This window comes from Hibiscus syriacus, unplaced genomic scaffold (assembly GCF_006381635.1).
Source record: "Hibiscus syriacus cultivar Baekdansim isolate YM2019G1 unplaced genomic scaffold, ASM638163v2 tig00110831_pilon, whole genome shotgun sequence".
NCBI classification, from domain to species: domain Eukaryota; kingdom Viridiplantae; phylum Streptophyta; class Magnoliopsida; order Malvales; family Malvaceae; genus Hibiscus; species Hibiscus syriacus.
This window is the reverse complement of record NW_024062882.1, coordinates 2,244,393-2,265,924: the sequence shown is the minus strand read 5'-3', so window position 1 is coordinate 2,265,924 and position 21,532 is coordinate 2,244,393. Positions and strand designations below refer to the sequence as shown.

General features: G+C 36.5%; 2 protein-coding genes and 1 pseudogene across 2 annotated transcripts; 1 reads left to right on the top strand and 2 right to left on the bottom strand.

Annotated features, from left to right (window-relative positions):
• Positions 1 to 214: 214 nt before the first annotated feature.
• LOC120142831 (26S proteasome non-ATPase regulatory subunit 4 homolog) lies at positions 215 to 3,247 on the top strand. Its single transcript, XM_039157319.1, has 10 exons — positions 215 to 355; positions 477 to 590; positions 684 to 789; positions 1,220 to 1,334; positions 1,417 to 1,626; positions 1,781 to 2,075; positions 2,190 to 2,310; positions 2,635 to 2,738; positions 2,826 to 2,894; positions 2,987 to 3,247. The coding sequence occupies exons 1-10, from the start codon at positions 344 to 346 to the stop codon at positions 3,032 to 3,034; spliced, it is 1,194 nt and encodes a 397-aa protein (XP_039013250.1). The 5' UTR covers positions 215 to 343; the 3' UTR covers positions 3,035 to 3,247.
• Positions 3,248 to 3,964: 717 nt separating this feature from the next.
• On the bottom strand, positions 3,965 to 6,287 carry LOC120142832 (pre-mRNA-splicing factor syf2-like). Its single transcript, XM_039157320.1, is given in 9 exon segments — positions 3,965 to 4,104; positions 4,136 to 4,404; positions 4,486 to 4,622; positions 5,030 to 5,182; positions 5,185 to 5,208; positions 5,211 to 5,268; positions 5,346 to 5,539; positions 5,664 to 5,797; positions 6,222 to 6,287. Coding segments are annotated over 7 exon segments (918 nt in total). The 5' UTR covers positions 5,788 to 5,797; positions 6,222 to 6,287; the 3' UTR covers positions 3,965 to 4,104; positions 4,136 to 4,176.
• Positions 6,288 to 14,469: 8,182 nt separating this feature from the next.
• Positions 14,470 to 20,597, bottom strand: LOC120142830 (annotated as a pseudogene).
• Between the last annotated feature and the right edge of the window lie 935 nt (positions 20,598 to 21,532).

Genomic DNA, 21,532 nt, shown 5'->3' with positions numbered 1-21,532 from the left:
AAAAAAGGATTTGACATACTTAACGTGCCAGTCAACACAAAGTAATGGCCCCGTCGATCAACGACCGAAAATATTGGTCAAAAGACCACATTGAATCTTTTTTTTAAATTGGAGGGCACATTGAATGAAAAAAAAATGGAGAGCCACATTATATTTATTTTTTTAAAAAGTGAAGGGCCTCATGTACCATTTTTGCCTTATGTATTTTACCCTATAAAAATATACTTAGGCAAATGAAAGGGGCAGATAAGCAAATCAAGGAACACATCGGTGTGCTCTCTATCTACTCTATTTTCTTCTCTTCCAAGCCTGCTATTCTCCGTCTTTCGTCGTTTTTGCAGCCATGGTTCTAGAGGTAACCTATTCAAAGAAGATCCTTCATTGATATCATTCTTCAATTATCTTTATACGTTTCTAGAATTAGGGTTTCATCGGTTTTCTCCTTTTCATTTTGGGTTTTCAATTCAATCATTTAGGCTACTATGATATGCATTGATAATTCCGAATGGATGCGGAACGGCGATTATTCTCCGTCTCGATTTCAAGCCCAAGCTGATGCCGTTAGTCTTATCTGTGGAGCTAAAACCCAGGTTAAAAATTAGTGTTTTTTTTACGTAATAAATATATTGCAGTTTAATCCGAAGAATTGGGAGTCTGATTTTGTTTTGATAAATTAATTGCAGTCTAATCCGGAAAACACGGTTGGGATTTTGACTATGGCGGGCAAAGGAGTTAGTGTATTGGCTACTCCCACCAGTGATCTCGGGAAAATATTGTCTTGCATGCACGGTACTTTTGATTCACCTATTCCTTAAGTTAGGGTTTAATCCATATTTGAAGATTTACGTTTAGGGTTCTTTGAACTGGTGGTGGCAATAGATTAGCTTATGTTGAAGGAACCGAATCCCATGTGAGTTTGTGTTTTGATTTACCGTTTTTTTATTATTATGGAAGATAAAATTAAGCAAGTTGGATTTTTTATGTGGTACTGATTTGTCTAATTTAAGAATCTAGAGATGGAGAACTTGTCCGTGCTGGTGGAATTCAGGAGTTATATATTTAATTTAGTTTGTCATTTTATGCAAGATCAGCATACAATTAATGATTAATATGTAATATTTTGTTTACGCATTTCTGAATTGAAGGTAATCTTCCTTCCATTCTATCAGCTGCCTCATCATTGTCACCTTCTCTGTATACTTTTCAATGCATTTCACAGGTCTTGAAATGGGGGGTGAGATGAACCTAGCTGCTGGAATTCTGATTGCTCAGTTGGCTCTGAAGCATCGCCAAAACAAAAATCAGCAGCAAAGGATTATAGTTTTCGCTGGAAGGTATATCATGTTGGCCTTTGATTTGCTTGTTTATTTCAGTTTGAATATAACCCTTTTTTTCTCACATGCTTTATGCTCTCAGTCCCATTAAGCATGAAAAAAAGGCATTGGAGATTATTGGAAAGAAGCTGAAAAAGAATAACGTAGCTCTTGATATTGTTGATTTTGGTGAGGAAGAAGATGGAAAGCCAGAAAAATTGGAGGCTCTTCTAGCATCTGTTAATAATAATGACGCCAGTCACATAGTTCATGTTTCTCCTAGTCAGAATGCACTTTCTGATGTCCTTATCAGGTTTCACTTTGTTCCTTCTGATTCTTTCTTCAGAATATATATATGTATAAATTCTCACATTTGAGTAAGATGCTATCAGCTCGTGCCTTTTAGCTTATGCTACATACCAAATGGCGATTTTTTGATTGATATTATTTTGTGATTTCTATGCCAGCACACCTGTGTTCACTGGTGATGGTGAAGGAGGAAGCGGCTTTGCTGCTGCTGCTGCAGCAGCAGCTGCAGCTGGCGGTGTTTCTGACTTTGATTTTGGTGTGGATCCAAATATAGATCCAGAGCTGGCTCTTGCTCTAAGGGTTTCCATGGAAGAGGAGAGGGCAAGGCAAGAAGCTGATGCCAAGAGAGCTGCTGGGGAAGCCAGTACACAAGAGGAAGAAGAGGAAGGGCAACCGCAGTCTGATTCTCAGAATGCAACTTCGACTGCTACTGAAAAAGTTTCTGATCCAATGGTAAGTATTACCTTGCAGTCAATATATTTTACCATTCCACAAATTACCATCTTTTAACATTGGACAGTGCAACTTGAGATTCGAATTGGGTTTTGCCAACTGATGTTATGGCAGGATGAGGATGATTTGCTAAAGCAGGCCCTTGCATTGTCAATGAATACCCCTGGATCTGATTCTTCTGCGGCTGATGTTCAAATGTCTGAGGCAACTAATGACGATCAGGAATTGGCCTTGGGTATGCCCTTTTATTTTGTTGGTTGTTTTAACTTATTATGTATATAATTGCATCAAGCTACACCTTTCTTTACTATCTGGATAAATGGTCTACCAATTCTTTTGAGTGCAGTGTTCGTAGTATTGTTGTCTGGATAGTCCACAATATAAGGATAATAGTTATAAAAGCCGTTTTACACGCACAATTGAGTGTCAGGATTTAACTTCACATTGGTTTATGGTGCTATACCTCCGAAGTCTTACTTCTAGATATATAAAATATTGTCAAATGCATGGATCTATATCATCCACTTCTAAATTAAATGCCAAACTTTCTTCCTCGCAGCACTTCAGATGTCCATGCAGGATGGTTCAAAAGGTTCATCAGCTCCGTCAGATGTCAGCAAGGTGTTAGGGGATCAGTCTTTTATGTCATCTATTCTTTCATCAGTAAGTCTAAATCGATTTTGCCTGTCTAAATGCATAATCAGTTCCTCCATCGATTGCATATATTCTGATGTGTTATGGCTTTTACAGCTTCCTGGAGTTGACCCAAATGACCCAAATGTGAAAAATCTGCTAGCATCTTTGCCGGGCCAATCAGAGGTTTGTTTCCTTAAGCTCAGCATAACCCAACATGTACTTCAACTCAATTTTCCATTTACTGATCTGTTATCGTAACTTTTTCTTGCTACCAGTCACAACAAAAGAAGGATGAAGATGAGCATCCGAAAGATGACGAGTGAAAATCTGCATCCCTTTAATGGTCGATGTGCCGGGCGATTTCTAGCCGACTTAATCTTTCTCCTGAAATTCAAGTAACGTGGCAAAACTGTGGCGTATAATCAATTGAAACGTTTTCTTTGATTTTCCCTTGATTTGAAGCGCTCAAATGCTTATCGGTTTATATGTGGGATTATGAGGTTATCATTCATGTCTGAACTTTATCTGTTGGTGTTTGATGACAGTATTTCTACTTTATTTTTTTTACCTGATGTGCCTATTTACTTGTATGTTACTGCCATAGATCAATACCGCCGGCTTTTTTTTTTTACCAGCGGCCTATTGTATTCAGGCTGTCTCGTCTGCTAAACATATTCGACCGTTATCTGCTTCTACTCTTCTGGTGTTGCAGACCATTTTCAAAACTCATGATTCTTATTTTTCAAAGAAGAAATTAGTAACCTTTAATCTCGAAGCATACATGAATAAAAAAACATTTTAAAGGTTATACATTAATTGTACAAGACTAAGGTGACCACAAGTGTTGAAAGTGCAATTTAAGGTAATATTAGACACGGTGAGATTTTGATTTGGAAAATCCATTTTTAGTCAATTTTTGAATTCTAGTTGACTTAAAATTTAAAAATTGTCGCATAGAAAATCAGCCAAGTTTTCAAAAATTTGAGCAAGTATTTTTATAGTTCTGCAATTTGTCCTCGACTATATGGATTGTTTTTTCTAATCTACGCGTCAGATGTTTATTAGCTATGAAATACCACGTCGGAAAAAATACAATACACATAAGATGTAGCATATGATAAGCTGCTCGAAATACCTCCTATGGTTGTGTGACAAAGTACTTCCGGTCTTTGATCCTTGGATATCATGATAAATAATCACATTTAAGATCGACGACATGGCCAAATCGAAACAAGTGAATGTAAAGCATGAAAAAGGTTCGAATGCATGAAATACATTCCGAGGTGTACGAGTACCAGGCATTGATAAGTACCATCCGGTCAAACCAGGATGCCATGTTCAGATTCTAAGAAAATGAATACATAACCACGAATTTGTGAATGCAAGGAAGCCATGCGAAAGCACCCCCAATGCTTTCTGAATTGGACAGGCATTCACACAAAGACATCGAACTGAGTATATTACCTTAGTCAGGCAATGCAGTTCCTCGTTCAAGATTATTTTTAATTTCCAATGTGTATTTTCCAAAGGCCCGCTCGATCTTCTTGTTGAAATGCTCGTTACGATCGTTGATGGAATCAATATCCTTCTCTTCGTGAAACTTCCTCCTCCTGCTAAACGAATTGCGCTTTTCATCCCGGTCTTTAAGCTCTTTCACCATCTTCTCAATCTTATCTTCTGAAATCTTAGGTGCCTGCGCAAAACGTAAGAAACTTTCATTCAAATACTTCAATCACATTGGCCAGAAACCGTTGAAAGAAATCAGCAACCATACCTTCCCATATTGGAGGCTCGAAGCTTCACGGTAGAACTCTGGATCAGCTTCTTTCATTTTGTTATATTCTTCTAGGTCAACATCAATGTTCTTCGTCCGCTTTTTGTATGCATTGTACAATGTCTTCTGATTGAAGACTGGTAAGTCCCTCCATAAAAATACAGAGATTAGACTCATTGACATATTAAAGTAATAAAGTGCATTTGTTTTTTGCTATTTATCCCTGCTTTCAGTTCATTTTCTATCGAAAAAGCAAAAACATCAAGGAAACCGCGCTTAAGACTTTCTATACTACAGCAGCGATAATAAGAAGCTTTTTTGGGCTACATATACAATTTTGAAATATGTGGCCGGCCACACTTCAACAAATATGAAATGCATTGTGGACATTATATGGAACTACAACATTAGAACTGAGATGTGTGTAAATTGGTGGTATGAAATCGAAAAAAGGAAGAGTAATATAACAAACCATGAAATATGACAACGAGTAACCTAGATAATAGAATAAAATATAGATTACAAGTAGCGGTTCGAATCATACCATCCCAACCAAATGGAGCAGGATCCTTTTCCCATTTCTTATATTTTGACTCGGCTGCCTCTTGAGTGTCTAGCATATATGCCTTTTGCAAATCCAAGCCATTTGCATCCAGAAGTTTTCCTATCTTTTTCTTCCTTTCCTCTAGCCATTTTGCTTAGAAATTCCTCTAGATTCAGGTGAGCTTCCATTCTTTTCTTTTCAGTCACCATTGCTGTTTGATTGGCTTTCCTTGCCTCATTCTGGAATCACAGTAAAGAAATTAGACGTAAAGATGACAAAAAAGAACAGACTTCAGGGAAAGTTTAAGCAAACTAACCATCTTCAGCCTCAACTCAAATAATTTTTTCTGCCTCCCGGTAAGGTTTGTAACATCTACTTCAACGTTCTCTTCAGCTGGGTGGTCACTATCGTCATTGGAATTTTCTTCCGGCTCTGGTGCTCCACATTGTACATCTTGTTCTTGATATGCAGCACATCTAGCATACTGGCCATGCTCAGATAACACAGCTTCTGCGATGAAAGGAAGAGATATTGAGTTGATAAGCCCTAAACATTCTAATGAGCTATCGAGGAGAAGGCAGGGTACACAAACAAAAACCCATTAATGTAAGAATTACAAGAACAACATTAAAACCTGTATCTTCTTGATCCTTTCTTGCCTTGGCTTCAGCAATCTTTCTAAAGCAATATTCAACACATTCATGGAATGGATTTGATGCATTGATACAATCCGGGTGCACTCTGCATTCTTCTTCCATGTTTTTTTTACTAGTTTTTACATGAAAATAAGCTCAAATCAAAATTTCAATGCCACTTTCAGCTAATTCAAGTTATTTTTATTTATAAAAAGGGGGAAAACACTATACTACTACTACGATTAGACTAATATTACTATATCATGTTATTTTCACAAGCAAGATTATAAGTAATTTTCACCGACATACAGCTTGCAATCATTAATTGATAAAATTAAGTAGAAAACGAAACTAATTAACTAAATTATTGTTCAAATTCATAAGTATAAAACTTCGCGGCTCAATTTGATCGTATTATACCAATAGTACCAAATTTCGATCAGTATGATTTCTCGGCAACCAAAAAAGAGTGAACTTCGAATAAACCCTAGAAAAATTTAACTGCGTACGAATATAGAATACGATAACGAAAGATTAGGAAAGATAGAAAAACGAACCTTAATATGGATATTGCTTCGATCGCTTAATCCTTTCTCCTCTGTCTAGGGTTTTTTTTTAACGCGAGAAGGGGAATACTTTTTTCAATTTTATATTATTTATAGAGCATAATTATCGGATGATGTAAGTTTTAGTCCCCAACTTAATAACTTTTCTCGATCTATTCATGTAACTTTATTTCAGTTCACATTAACCCTTTACTTATAAACTATTAATCAATTAAGTACCTAAAATTATAGAAAATATTAATTTTACAAACAGTTATTAAGTTTATAGATATGACATGACACAATTAGTTAAATTTTGTTTTTTTATTAAAATTTAATAAAAATATTAAAAATAAATTTTAATATAAATATTTAAATAAATTAAAATTACGTAACTTTATTTTGTAATAATAATAGTCAAAATATATGTTCGATGAATGTACCAAGTGCACTTAAACTATTTACTTGCCGTTATTGAAGAATAGCTTTAGTCCGAATTATGATAATGGTGATTGTTAAGTTTTTTTTAATTCTACGCTGCATGAACGGAGTTGGGATTAAATATCAAGAGAGTAAGATACTTAATGCTAAATAATAAGAACTTATTATGTATTTAATCTGAAATTTTAGGGACAAAAGTCCAATGTTACTTAAACTTAAATTGATAAAGACTTAAAATGTTACTAAACAATAAATTTTGGGAGGGGCAAGAGCCTCCCACTCCGTGTATAACTCCGTCCCTAGTCTGAAATAATTATAAGATAATATATATTCAGAAATTTTTTAATCTATTGACAACATACATACACTAAATATCTTTAGGAAAAATAATAATCTCTTTTTTCATGAAATTATTTGATGGTTGAATTGTGATTACACACACACACACACACACACACATATGCATACATACATACATACATACATGCATGATGCATGTATACATATCGTGTTAGGATCGAGTCATTCATTTCTGAACAACTTCCCAGTGGGTTACCCATCCTTGGATTTTCCTAGTCCAAGCACGCTTAACCACAGAGTTCTGAAACGAATAATCACCATTACTTCTTAAATCCAATTGGTGATAAGTAGGTGGGTCATTTTAACCTCATATTTTTATAGTGGGTGATCACTGGGTTCCCCCAAGCCAAGGTGGATTCTTGTAGGGCACCCCCACAGTTCACCACGGCATTGCAGAGCCCCGCATCTATAGCGTGCTGCGGGCGGGCCTAGGGGCTTCGTAAGACACATGTAGGCCTCGGCAGGTTGGGCAGTCACGCACCGATATCGTGCAATACACGATAGAATCCCTAAGGGTGATCCCTGGACCCCATAACCTAACAATCACCCCCAACGACACTTGGGTGATTCGAACTTGCAACCTGCTCTGATACCAGTTGTTAAGATCGAGTCATTCATTTCTGAACAACTTCCCAGTGGGTCACCCATCCTTGGATTTCCCTAGTCCAAGCACGCTTAACCATAGAGTTCTGAAGCGAATGATCACCATTCATTCTTAAAACCAATTGGTGATAAGTAGGTGGACAATTTTAACCTCATATCTTTGTAGTGGTGATCACTGGGTTCCCCCAAGTCAAGGTGGATTCTTGTAGGGCACCCCCCACATTTCACCTCGACATTGCAGAGCCCCGCATCTATAGCGTGCTGCGGGCGGGCCTAGGGGCTTCGCTAGACACACGTGGGCCTCGGCAGGTTAGGCAGTCACGCACCGATATTGCGCCCATACACGATAGAATCCCTAAGGGTGATCGCTGGACCCCATAACCCAACAGTTCAGTTACACCCCTAGTTGCAAACTAATTAAAATTGTAACCGTAAAACGTGCTAGTATGAGTGTATGACTATTGAGAATAAAATTTAAATCGATTGTGTGATATCAAATTCTATATTATAAGATTTTTATTTTGATTATTTTACTAAAAATTTTAAAAACTCGTTATATCTTTTTGTTAATTCTGTAAAATTTAACTAGTAAGTTTATATAACTCGAGAGTCACATCTATGAACTAGTTAAATAATTTTGTATGTATTCATATGATATCTTAACTATGAAGGATGGCGTGTTGGGAAATAAAACGAGTAACGAGTAATTTTCTTATAACCAAATTAGTGAGAATGCGAAATAAAAGTGGAAAAAAATACCCGAAATTGATAACGGAGTTCAACCTATTATGCCTACGTCTCCGGACTGCTGCAGATCTTTTACTAAAGAGAAAATTTACATGTGTTTACAAAACACTCACTACTCACAAGAAATCTCTCTAGTATTGGGAGAAAGAAATGATTTGGGATGGTTTTGAAGCTAAATGAGTTAGGGTATTTATAGTTTAAGCTTAAGGACTAAGCTTTGAAAATACCCTAAACTGCAAGGACTAAGTGTAATTATCCCTTAATAAAAAATCAACATAATCATGCTCCTTTTTTTGACCATTTTTCGGTGCAATAAATGCACCACTTTCCCACCAAAAGTTTCCCAACATTTTTACATTTCCAACAATCTCCCACTTGAAGACTGATTTTAATATGTCTTCACACCTCGATCAATGCAACAACATTTATGGTCTTGTTACTCTAGCAAGCCAACTGAAGCTGAACACAACTTCAGTTTGTTCGTAGTCACCGTCTTTGTTAACATGTCTGCCGGATTTTGAGCTCCACTAATCTTTTCAAGTTTCAAAATCCCATCATCCAAAAGAGACTGGATAAAATGATATCGCAATTGTATGTGCTTCATCCTGGAATGAAAAGACGGATTCTTCGCTAGATGGATAACACTTTGACTATCGTAATACAAGACATTGTTTTCTTGTTTCTTGCCTAACTCTTCCAAGAAACTTTGGAGCCAAACCATCTCCTTGCTGGCTTCCGTAACAACGACATATTCTGCTTCAGTTGTGGAGAGGGCAACTATCTTCTGTAGTTGAGAAACCTAACTCACTGTGGTTTATCCTAGAGTATAGACATGCCTTGTAGTACTTCTTTTGATGTCAACATTTCCGGCTAAGTCAGTATCTACATAGCCTGTCAGTATCGTATCTCCACCTTTGAAACAAAGTGTTTTGTTTGTGGTTCCCCGCAGATATATGAGGATCCATTTGATAGCTTCCCAGTGTACCTTGCATGGATTATTCATGTACCTGCTAACAGGTCCCACTACATGAGCAATATTTGGTCTAGTACAAACCATGGCATACATCAGACTTCCAATTGCTGAGGCATACGACACCTTCACCATGTGTGCACGTTCTTCCTCCGTCTTTGGTGACTGTTCTTTGGAGAGTCTAAAATGAACACCTAAAGGTGTACTTACTGGTTTAGCATCTTGCATGTTGAACATGGAGAGTACTTTGTTGATGTACTCAGCCTGTGATAACATCAAAGTCACCGACTTTGTGTCTCTCTTAATCCTCATCCCAAGAATCTACTTTGCAGCGCCCAGATCCTTTATAGCAAACTGCTTCGACAATTTTTGCTTTAAGTTTATAATCTCTTGCATGTCTAAGCCTGCAAAAAGCATGTCATCAACGTACAATAATAAAATAATGAAGTTGTTGTTGAACCTCTTGATGTAGCAACAATAATCTGATTGACATCTGGTAAAACCACTGTTACTCATGAAGCTATCGAACTTCTTGTACCATTGTCTAGGAGCTTGTTTTAAACCATACAAGCTCTTCTTCAACCTGCATACCAGGTTTTTCTTGTTTGCCTCTATGAAGCCTTCTGGCTGCCTTATATAGATTTCTTCCTCCAAATCACCATGAATGAAAGTTGTTTTCACATCTAACTGCTCAAGATGTAAATTCTCTACAGCTACAATTTTCAACACCAGTCTGATTGTAGACAATTTTACGATTGGAGAGAAAATTTCATTGTAGTCAATACCTTATTTTTGCTGAAAACCTTTGACAACCAATCTTGCTTTGTAGCGTTTGCTCCCATCGTGCTCTTCTTTGATCCTGTAAATCTACTTGTTATGGAGAGCTTTCTTGCCTGATGGTAATTCAACTAATTTCTACATCTGATTTGACATCAACAAGTCCATCTCATCTTTCATGGAAGACTCTCACTTGACTGAATCCTCCACTTGCATTGCTTCATCATAGAACTCTGGTGCACCATTGTCAGTCAGCAACAAGTAGTGCAAAGAAGGCGAATAACGCTGGGTTGGTTTAGGAATTCTGGAGAAGCATCTTAGTTCCGGTGTGCCTGGTTCTTCTTGAACTGCTTCAGGTCTAATCTGAACATCATTTCCAGAAATCTCCTCGAACTCAGCAAATTACTTTGTTTCAGCTTCGGTATTGGAGCTACTTGATTATATGGTTAACTTGTCTTTGTACATCACATACTCATTGAAAATGACATCTTTGCTTCTAATGATCTTTCGATTTTCGTAGTCCCAAAATCGGCAACCGAACTCATCACCACCATAACCAAGAAATACACATTTGTTGGACTTGTCATCAAGTTACTTATTTCAGCAAAATTTATGTGTACATGAGAAATACAACCAAACACTCTTAAGTGTGAAAGTTTTATTTCTTTTTTGCTCCAAACTTCCTCTGGTATTCCACCATCCAAGGGAACTGAGGGCCCATGATTGATCAGGTAAGCTGCAGTGTTGATAGCTTCAGCCCATAAAAATTTGGGCAAGCTTGCATGTATCCTCATACTTCTGGCACGTTCATTCAGAGTTATGTTCATGCGCTCTACTACGCCATTTTGCTGCGGTGTCATGGGAATTGTTGTCTCCATCTTGATCTCATTGTTTGCGCAGAAATCTCTGAATCTATTGTTTCTGTACTCTCCTCCATTATCAGACCTCAACCGCTTGACCTTCAAACCAGTCTCATTTTCCACCATGGCCTTCCATTTTCTGAAGGTATCAAAGACTTCTGATTTATTCTTTAGAAAATAAACCCACACCTTTCTTGTAGAATCATCGATGAAGGTGACATAATATAGTGAGCCTACAAGAGATGAAACTGGAGATGGTCCTCATATATCAGTATGAACCAACTCTAACTTTTCAGCCTTGGATGTATTGTCAATCTTTGCAAAACTGACTTTCTTTTGTTTGCCAAATATGCAATCTTCACATAGTCCGACATCTATATTCTTTAGATCCGACAGCTTCCCTTTTGAAAAAAGTGTCTTCATCCCTTTCTCGCTCATATGGCCAAGCCTTTGGTGCCATAGGTCTGATTTTCCATCAGCATCTGCTACTGCAATGATATTCTCTAAATTTGAGGTTACATTGATAGTACTAGTCTTCTTACCACGAGCAATGACGAGTGCTCCTTTGGAAATCTTCCATTCACAGCCTAAAAAGGTTGTACTATATCCTTCTCCATCAAGCTGTCCTACAGAAATTAAATTTCTTTTGAGGCCAGGAATATGTCTCACTCCTTTAGCTTCCAGGTGGTCTAGTTTGGCAACTTTAATCGGATGTCTCATTTTCCGACTATCTTCAAGCTTTCATCATCAGCTAGACGAACCTTCCCAAAATCACCATTGACATAGTTCTCCATGATTTCTTGGCATGGGGTGGAGTGGAAATATTCCCCTGAATCCAAGATCTATGATTCAATCGGACTGTTGACGCTTAGAATCATGACATCACCTATCTCCTCTGTCATGTTGGCAGATTCCTGTGTGCCGATATCTTTCTTCGGTGCTCGACAATCTCTTTTAAAGTGACCCTTCTTGCCACAATTATAACAGTTAAAATATTTCTTTCATGTTCTTGATTTTCCCCTTCTAGATTTTGATCTGACACGATTTGAATTTCTTTATGAAGTTCCCTCTCTAGACTCCGTGTGCAAGGCTGAGGAGGTTGATGCTTCACCCGATTATCTCCATCGAATTTCTTCACTCAATACCATATCCCGAACATCGTCGAATTTCAATTTTTTGTTTCCCAACGAGCTGCTGACTACTGTAACAATAACATTCCAACTGTCTGGTAGAGATGATAAGAGAATTAAAGCTCGAACTTCATCATCGAATTCAATTTCCACGTAACTCAACTGGGTTGTGATTGTGTTGAGTTCATTTAGGTGTCGAGCCACTGATGCCCCTTCCGCCATCCACAAATTGAATAATCGTCTCATCAAGTGAACTTTGTTTGAGGCCGATGGCTTCTCATACATACTGGAGAGAGCCTCCATAAGAATCATCGTGGTCTTTTCCTTTGCTATGTTGAAAGCAACATTGCGAGATAACGTCAGTCGAATAACTCCGAGGGCTTGTCTGTCGAGAAGAGCACAATCTTCATTCTTCATGGCATATGGTTGCTTTCCTGACAGAGGTTGATATATATTTTTTTGATACATAAAATCTTCAATTTGCATCTTCCAAAAGCCAAAGTCTGCACCATCGAACTTCTCAATTTTCACATTCCCTTCGTCTGCAGCCATCGCTCCCACTCGAATCTGGTTTCGTTTGGATCGTTTCTAAAAATTTCTGCGAACCACCGTGTATTAGAACACCTCCGTTGACAAATTTTTATCGCCGACAATTTTTTTACTATTTACGTGAATAGTAACCTCGCAGAAAAATTGACAAAATTCACATCCAAAAGCTCATGATACCAGTTGTTGGGAAATAAAACGAGTAAAAAGTAATTTCCCTATAACCAGATTAGTGAGAATGCGAAATAAAAGCAGAAAAATAATACCTGAAATTGATAACAGAGTTCAGCCTATTATGCCTACGTCTCCGGACTGCTGCAGATCTTTTACTAAAGAGAGAAAATTTACAGGTGTTTACAAAACACTCACTACTCACAAGAAACTCTTTAGTATTGGGAGAAAAAATGATTTAGGATGGTTTTGAAACTAAATGGGCTAGGGTATTTATAGTTGAAGCTTAAAGAATAAGCTTTGAAAATACCCTAAACTATAGGGACTAAAATGTAACTATCCCTTAATAAAAAATCAACATAGTCATACTCCTTTTTGACCATTTTTTCGATGCATATTCGGTGCAATAAATGCACCACTTTCCCACTGAAAGTTTCCCAACATTTTTGACATTTCCAACATGGTGGCATGTAATTAAGCGTTTTGATAAAGAGTATACTTATGTGTTGGTGTGCTTGTAAATAATATGGCATGTATAGGGACGGACACATAAATTTACGTCAGGGGTAGCGAATTTAAGAAATTTATTAAAATTTTATAGTGACAAAGTTATAAACTTTTAGAGAGTGTGAAATTAGATAATCAATAGAAAATACAAATAAAAATCTAAAATATAAAAGAGGTCGCACGCCTCGATCCATCCCTTGTTATGGGTTTTAGGTAACCTTATGGTTGGTGTTATAATATGTAAAATTTAGATGTTATGGTAAGTTATGTTCGCATGAAGATAGATAGGTGGTAAGAACCAATGGTGTTGGTAAGTTGGTAAATAAGCCTCATGTTAATGTAATGAAGAAAGTCTTATTTATTTCAAATCTATAAGAATATTTCTAAAATTATATTTTTTTGAATTTTTTAAACCATAAAATTCTTTAATATATAAATCAAATTACTTAATTGAGTGCCTATTATAAGTGTTAAATTCAAGTCACAAATGGGTATCATTTTTTAAATTCATATACCAAATTGAACCAAAAGGGCACCTGTATTGAATAGGGGAAAAGTGTAAAATACAAATACCAAACTGAAAAGGTAAACATATATCCCATTATAAAAAGTTGTCAAAACTCAAATACTAGAAGATGAATTAAACCTTTATTAAAAAAGGTTACGTTCTTATAAAAAAATGAGTAAAATTTTTAAAAAAATGTAGTTCTTAAATAAAGATGAAAAAGGATGATTAGAATTAGCTGCGATTATAATACCTATCATAAACGCGATAATATCTAATAAAGATCATACGTGTAAAAGGAACTCAAATGAGATGAACCATTAACACGTAACATTCATAACAGAGTTCCATGAACATGCAACTGAAACTCGAGACATGGGATTCTCTTTTTTCCCCCTTCAAATTTAAATCAATTTCTCATTTGAAATGAACAATCAACTCAAAATCCTGACTGCCTCCCCAATCCTGTTTCCTAGGGTTCTAAAAGAAATCAGTGAAAAAGAAGAGTTAAAACCAAAATTTACTCAAAAAGAATTCAAGTAAAAAAGAGGAAAATTAACTCTATGTTGGTTAAAAGGAAATTCAAAATGACAAAAATAAGAAGAAACAAGAAACCCTGTGATTTTTTGCTACAAGGAAGTGCAGCTCCTAATGATTTTAAACGGCTTGTTCGAAACGGTCGGAAGAATGTTTCACCGAGTTATATATTTACATAGCAAGATACCGGAGCACTCACCTTTGTTGCATTGATGGCAATATTGAGTTTTTCTTTTTTTGCCTTTAGAAGACCCAACCACTATGATGGCTGCTGGAGATGCTTGAATTCTTGACATTCAGCTCCGACTTCATTGAGTGCCGATAAAAGCTTAGGCACAATCTTGCCTAACATCAACTTGAAACCGACTGAATTGGAGTCTGCGTTTTTTGCATCACTAGTGGAGGCATCCTTTGTTAGCGAGCCGATTAAGTAGCCTTTCATGTATGCATCACAGGCTTTAAGGATGTAATAACCGTGTTGTCTGAAATGGTCTTTGACAAGTTCTTCGAAGTCCTAGAGATTATTATGAAGTTAACCATTTATATCTGGAAAATAGTTTTAAAAAAGGGGCACGGAAATCCCTACTACCTCTAAGATATAATATTAAGCACTACTTATGAAAATAAGTAGGGGTATTACACTGTTAATTATGCCCCAGTAAATTATGTTGGTAATTCATTAAATGAAATTCAGTGAAAAGTCCAGCGAGAACGAAACTTTACCACCGAGGCTACTGATCAATGGAGTTTATGCTAGACAATTGTTAAATATTAAAAACTACCATGCAACACTTCAATAAATCGGCACATAGGAACATTGATAACTCCAGGTGACACTTCTAGAAACTATATATAAGCAATGCCTAAAAACGACCTATGCACCATGCAAGAGCAACTCAATAACGAGAACATACGGGTGAAATGGAATAGCACCTTTGGGGGCTTCCGCATTAGATGCATCATTGACTTGCAGTTCAGCAAGAAAGTATTCTCGTTGTATGCTAACGAATTTTTCTCTCCTTCAGCTGTACCAACCTGCTTATCGTACCCAGCTTCGTTGAAATATGGTCTAGCATTTAGCACTAACCCTTGCAATGAAACTAGGACTTGAAGGATGCTTGAAGACAATGGATCCCAAACTTCGTTTCCCCTGCCAGTCCATGTGTTTAGAAGGCTAAGGCACACCTTGCCTTCCTCGTATAGATTAGGGTTTAGCCTCCAACCACCTGAATGATAGTATGCTGACTGCAGAATCGAACCCAAAGTCAGAAAAAACAGTAACATGATTCACTTGTCCTAGGACAAGTTAAAAAGAATTCAAAAAGTGCAATAGCCAAATTCTATGACCATTTAAAAGATATACCGGCGGCACAGCAGGATACTCAGGAGGAAGGTGAAAATCAAAGAAGAAAAGACCATCTTGATAAGGTGTCCCGTATGCCCCAACTATTACAGCCCTCAAAAGGTCCATCCGATCCTCATATACTCGTACATAGATTCCATCTGTTACATAGTTTCAAGTGCTTAAAACAAGGTTGCTATAGTCAAGGACCAGAAACCTTTTAATATGCCAAGACCACAGTCCTTACCTGGTAGGTTGTTTTGAAGGATGGTCCAGTCTTGCTGAACCTTCTTTAGCCACTTCCTTCCAGTATTATTCTGAAAGCATAATTAATGTGGAAGGATTCAAGATCTAAAAGACATAACTACGAAGGTGGAGTACCAACAGAAATTTAACAAGAAATAAAAATATCAATATATCAGAATCTCCTCAAGCAACAAATCGATATAGACTTCCCAACTTGCACTGCAATATGTCAGAGCGTTTTAAATTGCAGAATCAAATTAATGGACGATACTAACCATACTGTGACAACAAGATAAGTCCACAATCCACATCCAAGGATTATATTTGATGTTATAATGTACTAATTTTGGTTAGCAAAGCAAGTTATTACTCGTTGGTGCTAATATATAAAGGTCATATACCTGCCCATTTGCACCAAGAAAATAATGATCTAGAGGATCTTTAGCCGTATCAAACCGCTTGAAACTGCAAGCATCATCCTTATCACCTGTGTTAGGATTTGAGTCTTCAATCCTCAAGTTGCATAAATCTTCCCTGGAAGTGAATATTTCTGGGCCTCTACCTCAACATGTTCCGGACCTTTTCCACTAAAATTTTCTCACAGGAATTATCAATATCATTAGACTTCTGTGAGCTAGACTCATAGCTGGAATCTCTTCCCTCAGGCTCATGTTCATTTTCTCCTTCGGAATCCAAACCAGATGGATCAATATTTTTTTGTCTTCCTGAAAAGAATCCACTTGCTACTCTGGTGACAAAATCAAATGCAGCTAAGGGGATAGATAATATTGCATTCCTTCCAGAATTATTTTCCATACCCTCTTCTGTTTCCAAAACAATTCCACTGGCTTTTTGAGGCTCCGGATCCTGAATAAGATATATCATTCAAATGAGAATAATAAACGAATTATTAGAATTTAAGATTACATAATAATATACTGATAGTTTTAATAGCAGAGTGCATAAAAGGTTAAGTGGTCATGTATGTGCAAAATGCACCTAGATATCTTTTCTCAACTATCTTATGGTCCTACCTGTGCTTTAAAGCAAAAGTATATATTTTTTCCAACCATATTCTGGCTCATAAAAATGTGTTTCAAAATAAAGTGCCAAGATCAACAACTTCCAAACCAGTTTTTTGATAACCTGCTTGCATATAATTGATATGTAGATGTGTTAACTGATTTAAATTTATGGACAACCATACTATTGTTTCAAACAGAAACAAACCTCTTGAGCATTCTCAAGAGCATCCATCTCATCATCATTAACAGTTTCCCAACTAGCAGCATCATCACTTACTTCACTTCCAGCAGCAATTGACTCATCATCGTCTCGACCAACCACATAAATTGCTTGAGGTCCAACCTAAACAAACCAAAAGATCAATTTATGAAAACAATAACCATGCTCCTCCAAAGGGAAACAAAGGCACAGCATGAAATAATTCAGTAATCATCACACAATGGAACATACAAGTAATTAAGATATTCCTAAAATAAGCAGATATAAACAGTTTATAAGCAAAGGAAGATAAGTTTACTGATTATGATAAGCTAAAAATGTCATCAGTGGCCTTCTCTAAGGTTATAATGCTTATATTTAGCCACCTTTGGGAAGAGTTACCACTGTAATAAAAATAAGAAAACCAACTAAAAAAGGCGCAAAGTTTAAAATTCAGAAGTTAAAGACAACTCTAAATTGAAAGAAAAGAAAATAATAGTTCACAGAACAAGGAATCAAGTTTACCGTTGAGACCATCCCATCAGCCCACGTAACCTCAATATCACCATTTTTCAGGCCAGTTATGTTTCCAACCCAAGTGAGATCAGTGAAGTCTATGGAAGCTTCATTCAGCGGTGCATTTTCAACTTTATTGTTTCTTGAGTTATTTTTTAAGTCTCGTTTCACCTCCTTTGTTCCATCTTCCTGCTTTGGCTCCTCAAGGGAACCTTCTTCGGAAACAGATTGCATGGGAAAAGTAGCTAGGGGTAATCGAACTACTACATCACCATAACAGTAATCATAATCTGGATGTCCTTCCAGCTCATACACACTTACAATTTCCTCCTTGTCAAACTCACGAGGGTCCTCTGGCCTGGCAACTGGCTTTAACCACTTTACACAAGCTGTCCGTTCCTTTGCATTAACACTTTTGACCACCCCAATCCGTCTGGGTTCATATGTATCATCACCGTCATCAGAGGTTTTCTCCACCACATACTGCTCTGCAACAAATTCATGATCACCAGGAGTTTCAATTGGGATCAACTTTGTTGCATCCACTCCACGTTCCACTGTTCCATCCTGCCATGCAACATCAACCCTTGTTCTACTATTGACAATTAAAAGTGCCCTTTCAAAATTATCCTCTTTCTTTTTTGCTTTCTTGTCTTTCCTAATCACAATTTTACGGACCTTCTTGCGGTGAAGGGATGAATGGTCATGGACAGTCTCCTTTGAAACTGATAATGCACTGCAACAAGAGCTAGATTCAGGTGAGACTTTATTGTCAATACTGCCATTTTCTTTAGTTTCAACAATGGCATTGTTTTCATCAGGTGTAGGCATTACATCAAGATTCATGGATTCAGATTTATCATTTGATTCATGCATCTCTTCTGAGTCACATTCACGATTTCTCCCATTTCTCATGGAACCACTAAGTTGCAGTTTAGAAAAACCCTTGTCCAAAGGAATGGATTGTGAAGAAGTTGGAAGAAGACACCAATCACCCACTTGCCAATTCGCATGGGTAAAACAGGACAACAATTTTAGATTCTTCGGATTCTGCTCTTCAGCTGGGGCAGTGGAAGAATCAGGCCCATAGCCAGCAGATGCTATCCAATAAATAATCACAGATCCAGCTGTAACTTTTGTTACTGTACCTTCTAACCGGTTTGGCTTCCATAAGCCACATAACCACCTAGAATTCTTGAAAACAGATGAAGAGCTTGCCTTCACACGCTGGCCAGGATAATATGGGAAACTACTATCATCTTCAAGGGTATTCCTAGTAGTTGGTTTGAGACTAGATGGTTCAGCCCTCATAACTTTGCACTCAGAGCCATCATCAACAACACGTTGACATTATCTAAAACATCATCTATTCTACCTAGCCAAGGACCAAGGACCACATAATCACCCACAGCAAAATCCCTGACGCGTTGCAAGTCTCTAGAGGATATATCTTTCATAATAGATCCATTAGGAGCCAACAGATCAACAGAAATATTGGCATCCACCACAACACCCACCTGCCCAGTTGAATCTGAAGCAGCAGCTACATAATCACCATGTAAGAAACCCCGATCAACAACAGTTACATTCTTGATACTTTGAACTGGTTCAGTATATCCATCCATAGTACCCGAATCTGATCAGCTTGAAGATCACCACACTTATACTCACGGTCACCTTTGTTCCCCTCACCACTCCCATTAGCATTGCTATTGGCATCAACATCACCGCTTTCATCTCACCATCCTCATTATCTTCATCTTCGTCATCTTCATCATCAGTTATGCTTCCATCTGAATCTGAGTCGCCAGCAACTTCACTAACAATCCCAATTGAACCACTTGTATTACTCTTGACAACGTCTTGTCGATAAATATAAGGAACGGTATTTGAGTTACTGGAAGCCTCATTTTGTTTACTAACTCCAACAACAGTTGGGTCATTCACATTTTGATCACTGAAAGGCCCATTTGTTGTAGAATCACCCTTAATCAAAGTGTTACTTTCATGCAAACTTGCAGTGGTGGATTCATTAGTCTCAAAAGCTGATAATTGTTGCTTTGTCTCCATCTGAGAATACATACGAACATCATAGAACTATAATTCAGCACAATTCAGCAAAGCAAATTTCAGCCTATCAAGCATTTCATTCTTATTTCCAACCCTTTTGCTCAACAAATAACCTATTGTTTTGCAATACTCCCCCCCCCAAAAAAAAAAAACCTTGTTACCAACAAAACAACCTACCTACCTCAATATAAACATGTTAAAAACAAGATTTTCAGGATCGCTTATCGCAATTGGCAAATAAAATACGGCACCAGTCTTAAACAAGTTCCTTGTAAAACATTTAGTACAAAGTACAAACTCCTTAGATAATACCATAAACTTCAAACTAACATTCAGCTCTTTCTCAAAAGTTAACCATCGAATTTTATATCAAAACCATAATTTCACCTAAAATCGCATGTAACCATTTAACATCCTATTGGAAACACAAAAACAGAAACAACCATATCGTATTCAATAGCAATGAAAAACGAAATGGGCAAAAAAAAAAAAAAAAAGCTTTATTCATATATTCTAAGAGTGTTTTTTAAGAAATTTCCAGAAACAGCTAAAAAATAAATCAAAACAACAAATAACTAAAAAAAAGAGCAGGCCGATCAAATCCACGCTATACCACCTCATTCCGATAAAAAAAATCGTAGAAAAAAAGGACGACATGGAAAAACAAGCTCAGCTTTCATCGGTAAATTAATCGGCAGATTATCAAAACGGCGATCTGAAATCGAAATATACCTGATGAAAATCGGTGATTTATCTGAATAGAGAGAGCGAGATTGAACCTCTGAGGAGCTGTGGTTATTGTAAAAGAATGTAAAGTTGATTTTGTATTAAAAGAAAAGGAAAATGTTAATAAACGATGATACTTTGAAAAAGCTTAATAAGAGCTCTTGAAGAGGAGTACAGGGGCGGATTTGTAATTAAATCTTTCTTGTTGTCTCGTGTTTGGATGTTTTGGGCCCATAGGGATCCAAAAATATTGAATTTCATCTGGGCCGTTAGATTTCATAATTTTTATAAATAGTTTTTTTCCTTCTAGGAGTAAATATCAAATATATACATAAATTTTTATTAAATGCATAATGATATACATAATTTTATTTTTTAATTATATAAATTAATTATTAATTTGATTTAATTTTATAAATTTTATTTTACTTATTGATATAGCATCTTTTTATGTGTATAACTTTGTGTAACTAAGTTAAAATTAAAGTTTGATATATATCATTTAATTAAAATAAAAGTGTTATGTGTATTATTATACAAAATCAAAATACATTTTTTTATTGTATATTTAACCTTTTTTGCATATTTTTTCGTTATTTATCTCAAAAAAATAATAATATATAAAGTTTGGGAGATTTTTTTAAGGAAAGAGAGGTAGACTTTTGCTTGTAAGGGAAGATTTTAAAATGCATAATCAATTTAGGTATTTTTTATATTTATGTTAATATATAGAGATTTTGATTGAGCTATCAGGTTAAATGAACATAAATTTAATATAATTTATAAAATATTTATAACTTTTTAATATTTTGATTAGTTAATGATTAAAATTTAAAAATTAATTTTTATTTATAATTCTAGAAAAAAAAATGAATTGAAGAGAGGCATGCGCCTATGTAATTACAAATAGATTTGTCATAGGGAGGCCCCTGTGCATCACGATCAACGAGCGGCAGAATGGAGTCTGGAGCGGTGCAGAAAGAATGTAGCAAAAAATCGCGTGGTTGATCAAGCTTGGCCATGCCATCAGCATCCATATTCTCTT